The sequence below is a fragment of the Gymnoscopelus microlampas genome (genome assembly GCF_963454915.1).
Source record: "Gymnoscopelus microlampas genome assembly, chromosome: 23".
Taxonomy (NCBI): domain Eukaryota; kingdom Metazoa; phylum Chordata; class Actinopteri; order Myctophiformes; family Myctophidae; genus Gymnoscopelus; species Gymnoscopelus microlampas.
This window is the reverse complement of record NC_139960.1, coordinates 24,172,559-24,194,725: the sequence shown is the minus strand read 5'-3', so window position 1 is coordinate 24,194,725 and position 22,167 is coordinate 24,172,559. Positions and strand designations below refer to the sequence as shown.

Genomic DNA, 22,167 nt, shown 5'->3' with positions numbered 1-22,167 from the left:
GCGTGTTAACGGCGTTGGTCCCAACAGCAGTGTTCTACCTACCGGTCATGCTGCTCATCCAACTCTTTCAGAATGTGCACTACAATGACAAGACCTGGTGTAGCGGTCCCGGCTGGCCATTAAAAGGGTGAAGTCTGACTGATGATTTTGTGGTGGTTCTTTATTAAATCAACGTAGAAACTGGCGAAGAAAACACAAAATACATAACATAAATCAATAAAATAATCCATTAACGTCATCAAATCTCAAATGGCACAATACATTTTCCCATAAATCCATGGGCCTATATCACAAAATTAACTTACAGAATGCATAAACCATTCTATAGAAAAATACATGAAGGTAAATACATGAAAAAGGTACAAACTATAGCAATAACCCTCAGATAATAAAAGCCAACAATAAGATCACTCAGATAACAATAAGATCATATAAACAGTGCAACAAAACCATCAAACAGAGACATATACCTTGTTCCCCTTCCAGCTAGGTGCTAATTGTGGTAGACAGTGGCATGGTGTGTGGCTTCCATAGTTTGTCATTTTAACCTTCCGTCCGTCCGTCACCCATCCTTCCAGGGTCCATTGGCGTCCGTCCTTAACCCATCCTTCCAGGGTCTATTAGTTTACAAACATTTGCAATACTGTGCAGTCCTTTATGCTCTAGTCACCACCAAGCCCATTTTATTGTTTGCTGCAGCCCCACCCTGGCATCAGTACCAGGTGAACTTGATTACTCTAATTGCAGCTGATTTGCTCCTGTGAGCAGGAAAGTCTTCAAGTAAAAGCCTCACAGACCTGATGTTTTGGCAGGAAGTCCTTCAAAATAAAAGTATCAGGGACACCACATTTATACTCCTGGAAACCCCCCTTCGGGTCCGTTACACCTGGTGCCATGTCAACATCTTGGAGTGCATCGAGTTCTTATCTAATTGTGGCTTGTTGGCTTGTAGGACCCATGTTCTACCTTGCCAGTGCTATGCAGACATCATGCCTCTGGGGAAAAGGTACGGAGACAGGGAGGCATTATTTTCAGAAAACCTAATAGCTATAGCCTACCATTGATATAGTGACTTCATCGCCGTTCTAAATTAATAAGTTAACATTAAACCCAAGCTATCCATGATAATAAAAAGGATTTCAATACAACTTAGATACAAATATTGTCAGCTAGTCCCGTTTGTGACCTCCCCCTCAGGCTGTAGCTCTGGAGCAACAGCACAGGGAGAGGGCACAAATGGGGCTATATGACTCAACCATGGCCCCAGCACTCACACTCTCACACACACTCTCTCTCTCTCTCTCTCTCTCTCTCTCTCTCTCTCTCTCTCTCTCTCTATATATATATATATATATATATATGTATATAGTTGTAGCTGTAGTTGATCATCTATTACGCAATCCATGTAGATTAGTGGTGGTCAATCGCCATGGCATTGCCATTCTCCAGTATTGTCATGAAAGCTTGCTAGAAGTTTTTTAAAGACCATTTTTAAAGATAGGGGAAAAAAGGAACACATCCCATGTAAAATGTAAAACAACTTTTACTTTCAAAGACCTTTATCTTCCTTTCCTGAAGTACAGCAGATGAGAACAATTTGCACATAGAAACGTTACATGAATCATCTGTTGACTAAAATCACAGAGAGCATCCAGTACAGTTTTCTGACCATTTCAAACACACTAGTTGCAATAATAAATATCCCAAACTGTATTACAGTTTGTCAGTTAGGGCCAAAGTAAGCACAAAACAACTGCTTTGTTGTTTCCCATTTAAAGGATGCAAAATCACATTATAACCATTGGTAACCAGAGTTTACACATGTGGTGTTGGATGGAAAGGTTTTCAAATACATCCATTTCCCTGGAGTTCAGTGTAGATTACCTTCACAAAGAGTTATGTAACGTGATATGTGAACATACAGCATAGGCATACCATGGCTCGGTCCTTTAGTGCACATTCATCATGAAAAACAGAAAGTCTATTTCACACGTTCAAGCATCATGGATACATAAAATTTCAAAAAGAAAATGTAAAAAACAAAAACAAAAAAACAATCAAACCATGTGAGAAAGACATGGTAGAAGTCATGGGACGACATCCGACACCGGCTATCTCAGCTTTACAAACATCAACAGAGTATACAGCCTCTTCAAGAAGCAGGGAACATTGGAGTTAGGACTGCTTCCGCAGGCAGGCCTAGGCTGTTCACTGATTAAAATCCTCACAATTCATTTCATTCTTTTTTGCATTAACCCACCGCAAATAAAACATGGAGTGGGTATGCCTTTGGTACTATCTACATGGTTCCAATGTGCCAAGCAAGGCCGTTCAGCCACAGAAGAGTAAACCGAACCAGCTTGTAGTGTACTCAACCAAATTCCTCGAGAAAACACTGAAGCAAGAGTGTAGGGAGTATGAAGAGCCAATGCGTTCCCTAAAGAGGCCAGCTAATATCATCGAAGTCTACTGTTTGACCCAGGTTGGCGTCCGTCTCCAGCAAGCTCATGATAACAGCCATGGCCGCCTCATCGCTGGTGAAGTTGGCCAAGCCTGGCACCACCATGTTGTCTAAGTCCAACTGGGATGCCTCACCTGGATGAAACAAGAGCATGACAAAATAAGACTTGGTGGTATAGAATATAAACACAATGTATGATACATGTATATCACATGACTCCAGATCCACATGCCTAGATTGTGACACAAAATAAGATGTCATGACACACCTGTCATTGCTGCAGGGCTTTTGCTGCTAGTGGGTGCTGCTGATCCAGACGAAGGTTCAGCTTCTTTACTGGCCACCTAGAATCATTCATATTAGCCAGGTAACATAACAATATGCCATTGCTCAGTCTATATGCATTGTGTATGCATTTTCTCTGAGGTATGTACACTGAGGTATGTTAACACTGATAATGATGATCACTCACAGTCCTACTAGTTCGTGGGGGTACTAATGGAGATTTATCTTGGATAGGGGCGAAGGGGCTGGCAGCTCCGCTTGATGGAGAGGAATTCAGTCTGCTTAGACACAGAGGGAAACAGAAGCCACAATAAATGTTTTTGTTGTTCTTTCTTCACTCCCTTGTTGATTATAATGGCAATTTATGCACGGTGGTGTGCCTTTTAGCCTTAGAATACTGTACTAACAAACAAAACACACCTGTTGGAGTCAATTAATTCATTTGCGATGTGGGTCCCAATGCTGCCAGCATAGATCATTGTATCTGACTCACTGGCGATTCCTGGAATTATGGGCGGAATCCATTTAGTGTCATCTAGGAAGAGATATTGAGAATATGACCATAAAATAAGTCAACAGCAAGACCAAATGTAAAAAATAAATTAAAAAAAACATAACATAGACATCTCTTCTTACCCTGTAAGGCTTTTGAAATGCCAGGCTGTTCGCTTTCCTCTGTGTGACTGGGCCCCCTACTGGTAGGATGTAGAAATCACGTTACCATACTCAAATATATTACTGCTGTGATCCAATAGCATTATATGAAGTCATATGGCATGCATCAAACATTGGATATCTTATTAACAATTTATATACAGTATATATAGCAGTTTCCAAACATTTTTAAAAAGTAATTTATTTAGTCTTTTTCTCCCCAATCTAGTCGTTATGCCAATTAATTCCTCCCCACACAAATGTCTGTGTGTTGTCACCTACTGGCTCACCTGCCAGTGAGGCGCCCCCACCGGAAGTCCTACTCTTCCAGCCCAACACTCCCTGCTGACAGGTGCCTCCCCGCCCGTAGGTGTACGTGTAGTGACAAATATCACCCTCCCCGCCCAGCTTCCCTCCCCCGAACACAGGCCAATTGTGTTGGTATAGACGCTCGAGCCGGATGCACCATGGTGGATTCAAACCCCAGACTCTGCAGTGGTGGGCAGGTACTTTACCACTGCGCCACCGAGCACTATTTTAAAGAAAGATCTTTTAAAGTAATTTATAGACAACAAAACAATAAAAACCAACCAGGTCAAGCAATAATAAAGATAAACACAATAAAAACATAATATTTGATGAAATATTATGTGAGTGTTGTTATGAGCATTATAAGAAACAATACTTACGAGATAACTCTGTTTATTGACACGATAAACTCAACATCTTTGGTCCATGGATTTATAAAACTAAACCACTGACTTTGGAGAGAAATGTAGGAGCCATATTTTGTTTTGAACTTGTAGCAGTTGGTTTCAATCTTCTCTTTGCTTCGAAGAACTGTCAAGAGATATCAAACAACAGTATTGTCATCACAAAGTGTAAGTGAAGAGTTTGATACCAAAATGATTTATATTACTTTATATTTTCTGTTTTTGTTTTGTTTTATTAAGAAGTCTTCATGGTATTCGTCTTCAAGGAAAGACTGCTTTCATGTATTATGCTCCACAGAAATGGAACAAACTTCAGGACTCTCTGAAACTGTTGCGATTGGTCTAAATAGAGACATTCAGGGTGCTTCTTGAGGACACACTACATAGTGACTGCACCTGTTTCATGTAACACTATGTTTATTTGCATCTGTGACATTGTAATGTGATTCAAATGTTTGTTATTGTTTCTCATTATGTATGTATTTTATATGTTGTTATCAGGGCGTCCTTGAAAAAGAGAGCTTGCTCTCAATGGGCTTCCCTGAATAAATAAAGGAAAAAGAAAGAAAGAAAGATTTCAGCTTTACGGTGATAAATGGTATGGGTCACATGATGACAGGTTTTCGCTCGACAAAAATGACCAATTTTCAACCGAAAACAGTTGTGAAAATACCTAATTTCAGTTGAATCAAGTTGAATCACAAGTAAGGGTTGGCAGTGACAGGGACTGCATGGGGGAATTGGATATTGGCATAACGACTGAATTGGAAGAAAATGGAAAAATTGTAACGTGATGATGGGACAATACTGTATGTCATTTTTGTGGTGCGAGTAAGTATAAATTAGCCTTTAAAGCTCATGAATAAAAAGACTGACTTTGATCCATCACCTTGCCTGTGTTTTTCAGCCAGATACTGTAGATCATCCCGGTGGAAGTACTCGTAACACGATGTGCCAAGAAGTTCTTGTGGTAGATAACCCGTGATTGTTGTGGCTCTGGTGGAGAAAAAAAGGACATAAAAAAAACAAAGAACACTATTTACTTTCTCTCTTACTCTGCTTTTATCTTTTCATCTTTTTGAGGTTTGGTACCACCACAGTCATACTTTCAGTTCACTTCAATTCAAGTGTACCACTGTAATGGAATGCTTTCTTGCATGCTTCTCCCAGACATATTAATTAAGAAAGGCTAGATGTGACTTTTAAATGAGACAAATTAAAACAAACATGCACAGAACACTGCCTTGTGTAACATTCATCAGGAAAATTCATGTAAAATTCGATTGGGTTACGCACTATGCTCGTGGCATGTGATGTCATCAAGAGATGCACCATTCCTTTTGAGAAACAATGGCAAAGACAGAAAACATTACGTCAAACGACAGTGAAGTGATGAAACTACTGAACTCTTGGTTGTATTCTCACAAACATTTTCAATGCCATTTTTCCCCCAATGGAACAGTGTGTTGAGAAATGACAAATTCAGCCGTTAATTATAAACAGGACAACAGGGTAGAGCAAATAACAAAACTCACTGTTGGTCTACGAAAGTGAACTTGCCGTCGATGCCGCAGCGTGTGACAAATTGAGTGGGCTTGACGTTGACCTCTGTGGAAGGTGGCTGGGGAGTATGGGGATGGACGCGGCACATGGTCACCAAGCAGGTGAGATGAGAGGTCCCTTTCTCTGCTTCACACTGTATATCCAGCAGGCTGGTGGGCAAACTCCTCATGTATCCAGTGCAGTGAACAGTACAGTATCTGTAAGAATCTATAGACACATGGAGAACACAAATTAAATGTGTGTACTGTGTATGTATTATGTGTGCGCGTGTACAACAATATACATCCCAACAACTTTACCGCAACCAATGTAGCAACCATATAATGCTGCTGTATTTTAAGTGTATGTGACAATAAACACCTTGAACCTATCAAGTTGCCCTTGAACTAGTGCAGTGTTCAAGGCCGGGGCGACAAAGATCACAGGGGCATTGTCTCATTTGGAGGTAGTACAACATTTTAAACACGTTGCATAACATGATAGCTAATTCCAACACGTAAAATCATTGTGGAATACACTAACATTGTTAAAAACATGTTTCAAAAAGGTAAAAAAATTGCAAAAATAGATCTACAAGCTCACAACGCGTCTCATTGCGACACATTATGAGATTGTAGAATTACAATCTATTTTTGCTATTCGTCATACGGGTAATAGGGCTCAAGTGGTTAAAATGTTAGAAAAACACAAGTGTGCGTGTGTGCACACGTGTGGGGGGTCTCAGCTTTGTCAAATGTAATAAGGGGGGCTCCAAGGAAAACGTTTGGGAACCACTGAGCTAAGGTACTTTAATACTAATGATTGCTGCTCTTTGTCCAACAGTACAACAGTACAACACAGTGGTAGTACTGGGCTGCTCCCAGCTGAATGTGCATACATACTATATGTACTGTAACCCTACCTCCCCAAACAGTTTGAGTTTGTTACTGGTGTTATACTGTATGTACGTATGGTTAAGAACGTAGTCAGTCAATTTACCTTAGTCGGCTGCTTTGTCCTGTGGACAGTTTGATCAGTAGTGAAAACTCACTACTATCTCACAGCCAGAGGAAAAAGAGAACAGAATGTGAATGAGATTACAAGTCTTGATTTCACAGAGACAGACCCATATCCATATTTAAGATACTGAGGTTCGACGTTTTCCTATTCGGTGAGTAGGATATAATAGATACAACCCATTGAACAGGAATTTCTTTGTAAAACTACACAAGTGCCCTACAGTATAAACATATTAACATTAACACTTTTTTTGTCAAAGATATCAGTACTAAACATCAGAACTGTATATATCTCATAATGTTACTGTTCACACTGAAAGATTATAACATTTATTTACTGTGTAAATTTACCATTTGGTACAAACCATAATCTTGACCTTACAGCCTTTTTAAGTATCTAAGAAAGCATTCCATCGATTCATTAAATCAGTGCACTTGCTAAGCTGTACCTCTGAAGGGCGCCAAAGCTCAATTTCTTTGTACAAACTGTGTAAGTGCTAGTTGGTTCGAGCTATCATTTTACCAAACTGACCCACTTCCCAGACTGAGATACAAAGACTTGACATTTTGACAGACTTTTTTTTTTTTTATTCTGGACATATTTGATTTAGCACTAAAATGATATGGTCACAAAGACAAATGTTAATACTTTGTATTGCATCATGAACTGGAATTTCAACCTACGTATGCAGCTTTTGTAAATTGAAGCAAACTGGTGAGACAGTAACCTTCCATTGAGTTGGATAAGGAATAAATATCTCTTTATGAATCAGAAGTTGCATTGACAGCTTTTTTATTTTAATTTTTAACGGTGCCTGAGGATGTTTTTTAGGGTCATTAGTGACACTAAAAAGTTGTGTGGGAGTGGTCATGTCTCTCCCATCTATCCACAATCATCCACTTTAAAGGCTCTCCTTTGTCAGACAATTGACTGCGTTTGCATAATTTATATAGGTCGGAAATGTACTTTAAACATTTTGTTTGTTTTCCCTCTGTTGGCCAAACACACTGCTGTCTGGAGACAGATTTTGAACCTAATATCAAGTCTAATGGTTGCGTATTTCAACTCTGGCTCCAGAAGTGAATCATGTTGTGCCACCCCACGCACATAACCACACAATCCATACAGTAGCTCAGTAAGTAACTCAACTAGGAACTGGTGGGTAATGGGTATACTGCAAAAAGTGGCCATAATTTATTGTGATCTGAAATGGGACAGAGTACAGTATATATGCAGCTGTAGAAAAACACTAAACATTAAAAAAGAATCTCCAGTATTTTGAATTGAACATAATGTTTTAAAATAGAATTTCCTTTTCATGAACCTTCTAGTCTTAATTGAAAACTGAATGTTCATCAATCTTTCAACAATGAAAAGCTGACAAAAGTTAATATGACCTTGGCCACACACACACTGCCTTCTATTGTAAATGTACCTACACTTTCTTCTAAATTACCTACACGTTCTTCTACTGTAAATGTACCTACACTTTCTTCTACTGTAAATGTACCTACACTTTCTTCTTCTGTAAATGTACCTACACTTTCTTCTACTGTAAATGTACCTACACTTTCTTCTTCTGTAAATGTACCTACACTTTCTTCTACTGTAAATGTACCTACACTTTCTTCTAAATGTACCTACACTTTATTCTACTGTAAATGTACCTACACTTTATTCTACCTGTACCTACTCTTTATTCTAACTGTACAGTATACTACCTACCCTTTCTTCTACTTGTACCTACCTACCCTTTATTCTAACTGTACAGTACCTAGCCTTTCTTCTACTTGTACCTACCCTTTATTCTAACTGTACAGTACCTAGCCTTTCTTCTACTTGTACCTACCCTTTCTTTTGGATGTAGAAGGCAGCGCATGTTTGTCCTCAGGCTTCCCTTGGACTCTGCTGTGCTTCATGCGACAGAAGAAGGATCGCCGCGCACCAGTAGACAAGTGGGGCGCTCCGACTGGGGAATCTGTCTGCATCTGTAACCCAGCTGGCAAAAAAGAAGGGAAAAAACACAGGGCATCTATCTAATGCAACAAAATCCTCAGTGTTAATTTAACTCTGAGATTGTGACTCTAGAGTCAAATTATTATTCCCATGTGCTACTGTCCTTTCTTATAGCAATAAAGCAGCAGTAAAATGGGCTTTTAATTAAATGCAAATTATATATAAAATGTAAAAATTGTATCATTACAATGTAACTTAAAAAATAATGATTTTACTATGATTTGAACTGTATAAAAATTGCTTGCATAAACACAGCTGAAATGTATCGAGTAAGCGTAATTGAACCCTAAATTTGACCGTGTGACTTACTTGTGGCATCTATGAGGCGTTCATGGGGGTTTTCGTAGGGAGAGAGCTGCTCTTTCACCTTACTGATGTCTTTATGGTGAATGTAATCAAAGACGCTCTGACCAATGAGCTCCAGCTGTAAACATTTGAAACTAATTAACAAACAGAGTGTATACCCTAAAAGGTTAAAGGTAGGGTAAGTGATATTGTTTTGTTAAAATAAGTGTTAATTGATATTCTGATAGTACTCATTGATATAGAGTATTTGTTCAGTAACAGGAGCCTCCCCGTCTCTCCTGCTCTTTAGTAAACAGAAAATGCATTTTCAGGTCGGGATACCCATTTTATCCAATCAGGAGAAAGAACTTGCAAAGAATACAGATTAAACAAGTGAAATTGGAAGTGATGGCACTAAGAAATGAGCTGTTGAACTGTAGATGCTAGGTACTGTAGCTACAATGTGGAAGTCCTACTCACCCGGTTGAAGTTCAAGATTTTTGAGACTGACTCCGAGATGAAAATGATCTTCCCTCGATCACAGCTCACTACTAAGAGGAAACCATCCGCAGCCTGTTAATGGAGATAGAGAGAGAGAGAGAGCGGGAGAGAAGTGAACGATTTTATACAATAAAACTGAATATTTTAAATAAAAAAACGGGGGAAAAAACGGTGAACTGGATTTTAGTTCTTGTTTTGTCTAATTTTGCTTGCCTGAGTCAAGTACTACTGTGTAACGTTTTCAATTAAACAAACTTTATTTTTGATATAATCTTTCACTGGTATATTTTTCACAACAACCATTCCACATAAATGTTTTTTGAAAACTTCTATAAAAACAATTGTTTGTTGCGAGTGTAGCCCTGACACGCCAAAATAACGCTGGCACCAGATTTGTACCGGAAATTATTTATGTATTTAAAAGTTAATACATATGGTTTCTGAAAACGTTGTCAAGCTATTGACAACGTTTGACATCATTTTCTCTATCCAGCAATTTCAGCTGGCATACTTGTCACACTGGGAGGCAAACTGCAGCCGGGAGGTCAATGGAATGCATTGCAGTCAATGAGGGCCAGGTGGGCTATTGACCAGGTGGATTGTTTCTGAACAATTGAGACCTTTGTAAAATACTCGGTCCAGGAAAATAAAAGAAGACATTTAACACATTGTTTTCTGCTGTGTTGCTTTTCTCTGTGTACACTGTATATTTTTTATTGAATCTAAAGAACACAAAGTATGTTTCTGAACGTGCCCAATTATCGCGAGACTGTCAATCATTGACAGCCTGACAACTAAATCTTGTGATATTGCCGATACAGAAACGATACGATGTTTAGATAAGCTCAATAGAAATGACTTAGTGTGCACATCAAAAAACAAGTGATTTGAACAACCCCTGATATGTCTTCTTTTATATTCCTAAACGATTAAATGACAAAGGACGCAATCGCTCAGAAATAGTGTTTGTTCACAAGCTGGTCCAGCCGGCTCTCATTGACTACTATGTATTTCACAGAATTTCCGGATCCAGTTTGCCTCCCATGAGCGTCAATGGCGCCTGACTGGCCTGTGGACTGACTGATGGTTTTGTTTCAAACTTAATTCTGTGAATCGCAGTTCTAAGCCAAAAGGCAGGGATGGACTGGAACAACAATGTATGCCCTGGCATTTAATGCCTTAACCAGCCCACTTCTGATGTAGTAAAAAGGTATCTCACCTAATGTTATTTTCATCCCTTGTGCTCATCACCTCTCATTTAAGCGGATCCGATGTCACTATGACTCAGCCATAAACATGTTATAAGGAGTTCCCAATGCAGCTACGCCCAAATATGGAGTGTGTTGTCTAACCTCAATGTGTCGTCATGGCATCAGGTGCAAACAAATCAGTCAGCTCCATATATTGGCACAAAAGGGGGGATGCCCATATATGGGCATATACTGATGACTTCAGCGATCTCCATATATATGGGCTAATGGGCATAAAAGGGACATGGACTGACAGGTACAGAGATCCGGTTGTCCAGAGCCACAGAGCCATATATGGTCATGTGCATATATCGGACCGCCAGACGTCAAACTCGAGGGAGTGCTGTACACAATTATACAGTGGACTGCTAACTCAGAAGAGGGATAAGAATTAGGCCAATGGCCTGGACCGCTGGCGTAGCAGTCCAGGTACCTAGGCTCAGTGTAGCGGGTTCGAGTCCGGATCCCGACGGCCTTCACTGCATGTCACTCCCCATCTCTCTCTCCCCATTTCCTGTCAGCCTACTGTCCTGTCAATAAAAGGCATAAAAGCCACAAAAGAAATCATAGGCCAATGCATACAGGCTTACCCTGAGTACAAGTTTTTTGAGGTCATCGTCAGACAGAAATGAAAGCTTGTAGGTGCTGTCAGGGAAGATGCTGCTTGTCCCTGCTGAGTGAGGAGACACAGAACACGTGTGAGCTGTTTCCTGCTGGGTCACCTTCTTCTGTCAACACCATCATCAACATGTCAACATCAATATTTCAAGAGATGTGTTCCATTTGGAACTAAGTGACACCTGTGCTGACTAAATAATTAAAAGTAAAAACTCATTGATATGCTATAAAGAACATATCATAAGCCCTAGTTCAGAAAATAACAGTTTATACAGGGTGAACACTATGTATAGATACAGACACATGAACCACTGCCAAGGAAAAACATAAGACTAAACGTTTAAAGGCCTGCTAGCATCCCCTAAGAGGCTGTGCTGTTGTGTGGCGCTAGCTAGAGGAAAGGCCATGGGTTCATCAAAATCATTAGGGTTCATCCTACAATCTGCCTATTAATAAATTATATATCTTATGTGCAAAATGTATCGTTTTTCCTCCCGAAGTTGCAAAAGTAAAGGCATTAAGCCTGTGTTTCCTTATTTGACACAAATCTATCTATTTTCCTGTTATTTCAAACCATTTGATAAACAACTAGAAAAAGTGCTCCTCAGAGCACTGCCAGACCCCTAGTGGTTGGAATCTGAATGGCCGGACTTCGCATGACTGTGTGCAGAGGAAAAGAGGGACAGACCGACCGACCGACCGACCGACAAAGCCTCCTGTAGGCCGACCCCCTGGGTCTGGCAAAAATGTCTATTATGCTTCAGTAAATGGATACTAGAACATTGATAGGGGAGTGAGGTTGAGGGAGAAGGGAGTCATACACCACTGACCATTTGAAGGGGCAGGTGATTTGGTACATTTCTAGTGATTAATTCGTTGATAGGCAATTAACAGCTCACCTTTCTAGGGTGATATGATATCTGATATGTTATGTGTTATGTAGCACATGTTATGTAAAATGTTCAATTTTTATAATTTTGTTTCTGGTGATTTCCTTGGCTAAAACCTATTTAGGATGTGACAGAAATTCCTCGCTAAAATGGCAGGAGAGAAATTGGTATCCAAAACTGAAGATTTATTTTCTGTTTACTAAAGAGCTAGAGAGACAGGATGACCCCTGAATAAACACTTGTTGTTATGGGAATATAGAACTATTTAACACAAAATAATCACAGACAGCACCTTTAAAAAAGGGTGATTAAGGAGCCCTGTTGGGAAAAAATAAACAAAATCTGAAATGCTAACAAGTTGACATTGACAGCGATTAGGCCTACCTTTAAGGGCTTTCAGGTGTTGCACTGCCTTTCGTAGCACGGTGAGTTTATCAAGTTTTCTAGACATCGGGATACAGGCAGGGATCATGGCTGAAAGCTCATCAATCAGATTGTTCATTTTATCCCTCCGTCGTTTCTCAATCTGGCTGTGGGGCGCCCTGTATGTTGACACATTTTCCAATAAATAACAAAAATGAATATTCAAATATGAATATTTTCCAAATATGTAAAATAGTTTTCTGTGCTTTAGAAAATAAACTACAACATTATGTACTTTGTAAGAGAGATTTTAATAACCTGAAGCATTTCATTTTAGGGTGCCCATCATCATCTTCAGATCTAGAACAAAGAATTACAAAACATCAAAATTACTACTATTACATTAAAATGTTCCCTGCAAAACGAAAATATTTTTTTCCCCTCACAATTCAATTCCCAAATGTCCCTTGTACTGTAGTCCCTTGTCACTGCTGACCATTACCGGGTGGTTTGTTAGTGATAGTGTATAGAGGTGAAGACAACCACATGTCTCCTCAGTGACAGTGAGGAGTTATATAGGGAGGACAAAATGCATGCGGAGGAACAAAATATCCCTCCCAGTGCCACAGTGCCCCAAACAGCCTATTGGAGATCCCCCTCCCCAGGCAATTGTGTTTGTTGGGGTGGGGGAGCAAGCTGGCCGGGCTGAGACTAGGATTCAAATCCCTAGTCTCAGCGGTGGTGGGCAGGAACTTTACCCCTTAGCTTGCTTGCATGCATTGCTTTTTACCTGCTGAGGTCATCGTCCATTTCTACTTCAAGACTTTGCCTGCAAAATGAAACAGACAGAAATAAATGCACCCTCATATACATATTTACTTGAGAGCAATGCATTTATTATTTCCTAACAGTCTGACCTGTCCTCTTTGTCTCCTTTACGTTTCCTTGGCAGGTCTACCGCCGCCAGTAAGGAGGTAGATGGCATGGAGGGAAGGTGAGCAGAGGGCATCACTTCAGGCAGAGTGCTGGCAACTGATGCTTCTAGAACTGGAAATAAAATGACATCTTCAATCAGTACACAACGACGAGGTCTTCCAAAACTATCTTTACTGAATCTGATGGTTATTAAATGTCCAATCAGTAATACAAATATAAACAAATAGAAGCAAAAAGAAGAAGAAAATACCAGTGGAGACATGTTTTTATTCTCTATGGGTGATTGACTCAGCTCTTGATAGAGGGACTATAGACACTATAGACAACACGTAAATGACTTAGTACTAAACTGTATGTTCTGTATTAGGGGGCTGTAATAGGTTTGTTTATGGCCGTAATCTTTGTAAACATTGGAGTGTAATAGATATCTATATTTCAATGTATGATGGGCTAATTAATTTACATCTTCCATGATGTTAACCGTTGAGACTGCCCAGTTCCCACCTCTCAGGCAAAAGTGGACATGTGGGTGCAATTATTAACCAGAAGCCAACATGACATAGCCATAGGGAAACGTTCCACTGTTTTGACACCTGGGAATCAGTGCACCTGCAAAAGCTTGTCAGAGTGGGGCGCCAATTCTCAGACTATGTTTTGGATTTTCTCTGGAAGCATGCACGTGCCCATGTGAGGTTAAAGGCTTATGTAATGCTGTAACACTGACCTACTTCCTACACTGACTGGAGCCAGACTCTTTCAGATTTTGTGGAAGAAAAACAGAATGGGATGGTAAAGTGATGGGTGCTTTCCAGTATGACCATTATGAATGACCCACATTGTCCTGTTGCCCACCTACATTTTCAAGTAAGGAGCAAATGGCATTGTCAAAAACATGAAAGAGAAACACGTGCAAAACCTGAAGAAAGTGAATGATGCACATTGCAATGCACCATCAGAAGGACAAATCTAGGTTGTAACATTTCATTCATCATTTAGCTAGTGTTGGTGACATTTTATAACTGCGAATAAAAACATGGTGTTTTCTGGCAAGAGCAAGTTAGATACAGCAGCAATTGGAGATACAACACAGCTGACAATTCAAGCCACAAACCGAACAAAAAAGTCTAAAAAACATAAACATAAAAGTCACAAAATCCTAATAATTCCCTGAAACAGTCTCCATACAAATCAGTGTGTAAGTAAAACAAAACAAATCAAATCAAAAACTAAATCTTGTCTGAGAAGCGACAAGCTGTTTTTCAAGGGGATATTATCAATCCTGTGTTTTGGGGTATTTCTCACAAACTCCCTAAAACCACATTTAATCAAGGGCATAATATCAATCCTTAGCATTTGTTATGAATTGCTTTGCTCATATTGCAAAGCCACTGGCTCCACAGGAAAGCAAAAAAGTTAAAACCTCTATTGTCCCATGGTTATTGAGGTCATGCTCTGGCACAGGCACAAAGGTTTAACGGGGTCAAGTACTGTACTGTGTGTACGGAACAGTATGTACTCTATGGACATAAAATGTTTTTGTACATCCACTCTGAGAGGATTTATGGGTCATCTAAGTCCTTGTTGATGCTATGTAACAAGTGGCCTCTAATGTCACACAATTACCTGTGCCTTATTGGTCATAAAACGTACTCATTATTAACCCTAACCCTTCATGCTAGATAACCAAACAATCTGTTGTCTAGACTCATAGGCGATTACACTTACTCTTATTACATACATGCAGAACTAATCTAACTTGAAAATTGAGGTGCTAGACTCAGAAAATGTGGCAAGGATATCACTCCAAATTGACCATTGCCATATGTACGTTTTGGGCAAGATGCCCTTCCCCAGCATGTACATTGAACAATGGCAATTTCAGAAACAATAGACACAAGTGGGCAATTATAGATGGAACAGGATTGATTGATTGAAAAATCAAAAATAATTGCTCCATTGATTAAATCGATAATTAAAAAAACAAAAGAGTAGATTTTGGCACATTGGAAAGTGACCCTCAAATTGCAAGTGCATTTCAAACTCTGCATAGATACTTTTATAAGTGATCTTCCAACTTACTTTGATGTCCTAGTGAAAGTGTTCCATTCCTAATCATGATGATAAATCAATCGGTAGCTACGCATTTTTAGTCATAACCACAGCTTGAGTGAACTACATTAAATGGACATTGAAATAGTCAATATGCCACAGAGAGGTGACAAATAGGGACAGGGCCAATCTCCAGAGGGAGGCATATTGGATACAAAGGGAATGTAATTGTGTGATGTTAGTAACCTACATTAAGCGATCATTGCTCCCCTGTGGGGTTACACCTGTTGTGCTAGTTGGGAACATCTATAATTACCCATGACCCACCTGGGTCTATTGTGAAATTGCCAATGCACACACTGAGGAAGGGCATCTTACCTGAAACATATGTGATGCAATAAATGATACATTTGGAATGCCATCCTTGCCTTATTTCTAATCATGATTAACTACTTTATGGAACCAGCACCCAGTTTTCAAGTTAGAATCACAAGTTGAGCGCATTGTATCTAATTGTATACATACATTAACAATATGTAGTCTCTACTACAAGCTCCTTCGCTGTGACTGACTTTACTGCGGACAAGTGGGATGAAGCATTCTCAGTTAATGACCTATTCTAATGAAGCCATAATAAAGATGAGGTCTACAACAGTGCCTATGAAGAGCAAATACATCAAACAGTTAAAAGTGCAGAGATGTAATGTACTGAAGAGTTAATGCATTAGCTGGATGAGAGCCCACGTAAACAGTATGTGAATGGTTTCTCTTAAGTGAGAATCATTCAACTGTAAATGGTAAACGGTGCATTTATATAGCGCTTTTATCCAAAGCGCTTTACATAGATTGTGCATTACATTCACCCATTCACACACACATTCATACACCGATGGCGGAGGAAACCATGCAAGGCACCAACCTGCTCATCGGGAGCAATTAGGGGTTCAGCGTCTTCCTCAAGGACACTTTGACACTAACTGTGGAGGAGCCCGGGATCGAACTGGGAACCTTGCGGTTCCAATCCGGCCGCTCTACCGGCCACTCTACCCCTGAGACACTGCCTCAGAAACACCCCTTGCAAATGCCATAAATACATGCTTTTTTTCTTTTTATGGTCACATTTCCAAATAAATCCAAATAGAAAAACAAAATATTAAATATATTTAAGAAGTAGTAGATCTGCAGTGAAAACTTCTGACCGTAATAACCAATCAATGGCAACAGTGAGCTTAAAAAGTGTTTAAAATTATTTAACAATTAATGAATCTGGATAAAGTAACTACTAAGTAAGGTAAACTGGCTCTATCCTAATACACCAACGTTTTCATAGTTACTATATAATAATAACCATTTAAGTAAAACATTGAGGTATAAGATGTTTGGCATGAAAAACCAGACAACAATAACATTATTACGCACACTATTGTATGTGGTTGTTCATATTTTTCATTTTAGAATAATTACCTGATTTCTGATAAATCCACTTTAAAATGATTGCTTTCTGGCCGAGCCTAGTGGCTCGGCCAGAAAATGTACAGAGCATATTCTATATCCTAGTGTGTGAGAACCCGGATTTGAATCCAACCCATCTGACGTTGCATATCATTCCTCCCTCTTATTCAGTCTCTGCAAGTTGACTTTCATACCATACAGAAAGTAATGGAAAACAATGACTTCCTGAAAGACAGGAAAATCTCAAAACTGTGGCACACTATGTAAAATTGTCTGTAGTAATGTATAACGAAATACACTGGTATGGTCCTTTTGAAATGCAAAGTGCTTTGGCAGCAAATAAGTTAAAGCATCCTTATTATCCAGAAAGAACATGAACAAAAACTGGGGCACAAAACTTACTTTTTCTTTCAGGTTGGCCTCTCTATGTCAGATTTTCTCCAGACAATTTCATTTCCTAACATCCAAAGTACTTACACTAGAAAAAAACTGATTGAAAACAAGCTGTCGACCTACCATAGGAGAAGAGAATACATATTTACTAGTCACAGCCCCAATTCATATATTCCATTCATATATTGTCACTGGAAGATAAAAGGCAATGTGCGTGTGAATCACCGTAGCCTACTTCCTTATCTCCTGCTTCCTACAGTATGTCCTCATGTGAACAATAAAGGAAAGCATTGAGCTACAAATTCCAGACAGTGTGACAGTCTATTTCAATGCAGTTTTTTTTTACTTATACATGAGACAACTCTGCTTCCAACTGGAATTTACAAAAAGAAGGCTACTCTTTTTCATTTTCATGAGTTCTCCACTTCTCCCTTATCAGTGAGTAATCAATCAATTATTGTTTTTTTCACCACCCATATGACCAAAATGTCACAGCAAGTACACAACTCTCTGTCAACATTGCTGCAAACAACCTATAGCAGTGGTTCTCAAAGTGGGGTCCGGGGACCCCCAGGGGTCCTTGCGGGGTTTCCAGGGGGTCCCCAGCAAAAGTAGTTAATATAGCATCACAATCATTTTAACCACTTTATCCATTTATATGTTGGCTATTCAAAGATAGCAGATCTACAAGCTCACAGTGCGTGAAGTTGTTCTGCGCTGCAAGCTTGTACATCTGCTATTTATGAAAATATTAGAAAAATCGGGAATGCATTTCTTCTCACAAATCTTCTCTTCTGGGGGCCCCTGGCACAAAATATTTTCAGATGGGGTCTGTGGCCAAATACATATACATTTTTCTTTGGGGGGGGACCTGTTTGACCTACTGACCTAGCATGCAAGAATGCAGGGCTTGAAAATCATCTGGGGCCTGCATGTGGCCGACGCCAAGATGTATTGTACTGTAAATGCTGGCATCTAAGGTTCTGTAATGGCTGTAAAATGGCAATGCATATAATATTACACTTATAATTCAGCTATACACTTTCATCATAAGGGTGGGTGGAATTGTTGAATCATATCTCTCTCTAGGTGCCCTGGAATGGTTTGGCTATACTAAATTTAACTTCATCCACTTTTCCTTATGCTAAGAATATTTGATTTGATTATTCTAAACTGTGAAGACTGTAAAATAACTAATCTATGACGTTATCATATCCTGTACTGAGACATTGATCAATTTGTGAAGATAGAAAACCCATGAACTTTCTGTATATTGATCATACTACTAAACGATCCCTTATGAATGATAATAGGATAAACAGATCATAATTATGAAACATGGCTCACTCAAGTCTTAATTAACTGAGGTATTATTATTAATTATAAATAAATGTATTGTATTATAATTAATTAAACACTGGAATTTATATACAGTATTTATTTATTTTTCTATTTAAGAGGAAAGTATCCCATGCATTTTGTAATTTGTAATTTTTTCTTGGTTAATGTATGTAGCTACTAAACTGGTGGCAGTTTCAATGCCCATTTTCGACAGGGCTATCAAGATGTGCTCTTTGTGCCATAGCCCTAACATTAGGCTACTAGGCTATTTGTATTATTAGGCTACTATAAGGCCTATTCTTAATAATTATCATCATCATCATCATATTGGTGATAAAAACGCTAATTAATACAATTAACTGTAATTCATGTATTAATGAAAACCACATTGCCTAAAGTTTAAGGAAAAACTAGTAGCCTGATGCCGATGGAGTTGGGGGTCATAGTACGGCGTGTTCTTTCCATATTTTACAAAACAAGACAAGACAAGACTGTACCACTACAGTACGTCCCCTATTTGAGCCAAATGAAAATGCTCTAGAAGACTGACACTTTACAACCTGAAACAGACGTACTTAAAGTCAGTGATGTAAAGTACATTTACTTAAAGGACAACTTTGTTTTTTTACAACCAAGGTTTATATTTTAGCTTGTAATTCAAGTAAATAAAAGATGAGTGTTATTTTTTTTTTCATTTACTGCTTTCTATAGTTTTAGCAATTTTCGCGATCTTTTTTCTTTTTTAAATATGTATTTTTGTACACAATAAAAAAGGTCCCATGGTCTTTGATGGCCAGATGTGAGTTATTGGGGGCTAGAAGAGCTACTGTAAATAATAATAAAGAAAACGCTGAGTTATTGTTTAAAAAATACATATTTGGCCACCGGACAGAATGCCCCCGCCCACTGTAAAAAAGATCGTGAAAATTGCTAAAACTATAGAAAGCAGTACTTTAATTACAATCTAAAACATAAACCTTCATATAATAGATCCTCACTAATGCTCCTGATAAAATGGTGTAATTCTTTTCTACTTAGTCTGTATCTTATAGGAGGGCTGTGGACACAGAAACCCGTCTACCAGTGACAACATCGTTAGGTTTTCCTTCAATATTTACATTTTATTTTATTTGTATTAACGCAAGAACAATGGCTTCCATTATAGCATGCTAACTTTCCAGGAATAGAAAGCCTGTAGTTTCTATTAGCTTGGATTCCCCATCCAAACATGCACGGTACATCATTATTAGACTTAAAGGGATAGTTCACCCAAAAAAATACTGTTTTTCTATTGATTAGTCACCCCATGGAGACTTGAATTCAGGGATATTTTTTAGTTTTTGTCGCATTCCTAAGCCAATAATTTGATGACCAGCGGACCGGTAGGCAGCGGTTAAGGTAGGAGACACAAAAGGAGACTCTTTGTGTCTCCTACCGGAACCTCTGCCGGTCATCAAATTATTGGCTTAGGGATGCGACAAAAACTAAAAATATCCCTGAATTCAAGTCTCCATGGGGTGACTAATCGATGGAAAAAAAGTAATTTTGGGGGTGAACTATCCCTTTAATTTTATCCTTCAACTTCTTGTTTATGCTCCAAAATGACTGGATATAGAGGTTTTGTAGCAATTGTATAAATATCAGACCTTAAATGTCGAATGTTTCACCATGTTCTAATCATGTATACTTTACTTTAAAAAAAGAAAGAAATACAAATATTTTATTTTTTAACATTTTGGACAAAATAGACAATTTTACATCGAGGTGCCCAGATGTCCCTAGTGCCCACCTATCCTGTTAACTTTCGCCCAGGTCGACGTGGTTTTGAGTACATTTACTCAAACTGTACAATTTTTAGGTATTTTTACATCAGTGGAGGATTTCCAATTTTCTATAGCCTGCTTTTACGTCTCCACTACATCTCTAAAGAAAATATTGTACTTTTACTTCAATACAATTATTTGAAAACTTTAGTTACTAGTTTTATTTTAAATATAGATTTCTATTACTAAACATGCATTAACCACTTAATATATTTTGGCCATTTGAAAATCTACAAGGTCACAACACATCCATCTTGCATATCTGCCATTTTCAAAAGATGTTTATTAATTTTGAAAACTTGAAATGGGACATTCTGTTGAATGGGTACTTTTACTTTTGGTACTTACTACATACTACATACTAAGTATATTTTGATGCCAATACTTTTGTACTTCTACTAAAGTACATTCTGAATACCAGACTTTTACTTGTAACAGAGTATTTCTACATTGTGGTATTGATACTTTTACTTAAGTAAAACATTTGAGTAATGTTCCATCACTGGTTTTGAGGTTAGGTTTAGACATGATTTCTGTGAAGTGAAGTTAAGGTTTAGGCGCAACCTGGGCTGGGCGACACACCAATGAAAGAGGGAGCCCCCCCCCCCCCCCCCCCCCCCCCGCCCCCGTGCCGGCCGGTGCCTTCACTATCAACATGCGATGAATTTTTGAATAATGCTCTCCAGTCGCCAATGTCTAAAAATGTTGTCTTGCGTCAATTACACTAGGTTATCTTTCATTAGGTTTCAATTACACATAAACGTTCAGATTTCAAATATAAAGTGATTACCCCGTGGCCACGGATGTTACAATTATGTACGGGCCCTCAGAAGTACCCGTATCTTCCGTATTGTTCAATAAAAAGCATTTTAATCCGATCGGTGGCCATTTTCTAGGCATTTCTTCCATATGCTTTCAACTGCGCGACCCTATCGGTTGGGAGGTGTACTGCACTCTGATACATTATAACTCTATGAGAAAATGGCCACCAATCGGATTCAAATGCTTTTTATTTAACAATACGGAAGAGACGGGTACTTCTGCGGGCCCGAACATAATCATAACATCCGTGGCCATGGGGTAAGCCTTTATATTTGAAATCTGAACGTCCATGTAGATGTACAGGCCAAAAAGAGAGAAGGTGTAAACACCAGGTTAAAGTTCATCCATGACTGTCGTGACAGACGACCGTCGTGTGATGATCCATGGCGAGGTCTCAAGTTAAAAAGTTTGGGAACCTGAGATTTATATCATAAATGTGTCCGGGGGTCTCCTCCTTTCCTTACCTGGAGGAGGTGGGTCCTCCGCTGTCCCGTCAGTGGCACCGTGACCGGCCGCTGCTGAGTGAGAGTCGTCCAGCGACATGCCTCCTGGAGGAGCCGGTTTGGAGCATGTGGAGCCGGGAGGAGGAGGAGGTGGTTGTAGTAGTAGTAGTAGTGCCTTTGGGAGAGGAGAGAGAGCAGGAGGAGCATACATGCTATAGACGTTGCATAATTGACTTCATTATTCTTAACCCCCCCCCCCCCCCCCCCTCACGTTTAACAAAGGCGGGGGAGTGGGGGGGGGCAGAAACGT

The 22,167-nt window shown here is 39.1% G+C and overlaps 1 protein-coding gene across 2 annotated transcripts; it reads right to left on the bottom strand.

Moving 5' to 3' along the window:
• Nucleotides 1-1,569: 1,569 nt before the first annotated feature.
• LOC311039805 (basic helix-loop-helix ARNT-like protein 2) lies at nucleotides 1,570-21,975 on the bottom strand. Of its 2 annotated transcripts, none has more exons than XM_084049793.1 (17): nucleotides 21,879-21,975; nucleotides 13,516-13,645; nucleotides 13,389-13,427; nucleotides 12,917-12,958; nucleotides 12,620-12,777; nucleotides 11,318-11,400; nucleotides 9,457-9,549; nucleotides 9,001-9,115; nucleotides 8,525-8,674; nucleotides 5,649-5,883; nucleotides 5,003-5,109; nucleotides 4,090-4,240; nucleotides 3,383-3,441; nucleotides 3,167-3,281; nucleotides 2,934-3,024; nucleotides 2,730-2,805; nucleotides 1,570-2,595 (listed from the first exon to the last, which is right to left on the bottom strand). In XM_084049793.1, exons 1-17 carry the CDS (start codon nucleotides 21,955-21,957, stop codon nucleotides 2,438-2,440), a joined length of 1,881 nt encoding a protein of 626 aa, XP_083905919.1. In that variant the 5' UTR covers nucleotides 21,958-21,975; the 3' UTR covers nucleotides 1,570-2,437. The 2 variants fall into 2 exon arrangements, with proteins under 2 accessions (XP_083905919.1, XP_083905920.1); XM_084049794.1 differs by having other exon boundaries at nucleotides 3,383-3,438.
• Nucleotides 21,976-22,167: the final 192 nt, after the last annotated feature.

Bases quoted from the DNA above. Each gene is read 5' to 3' on its own strand.
- LOC311039805 (XM_084049793.1), bottom strand. From the start codon at position 21,957: ATGTCGCTGGACGACTCTCACTCAGCAGCGGCCGGTCACGGTGCCACT. The intron at 13,428-13,515 runs GTCAGACTGTTA...TTCATTTTGCAG, and splicing joins AAAGGAGACAAAGAGGACAG to GCAAAGTCTTGAAGTAGAAA. The intron at 8,675-9,000 runs GTAAGTCACACG...CTTTTTTGCCAG, and splicing joins ACGCCTCATAGATGCCACAA to CTGGGTTACAGATGCAGACA.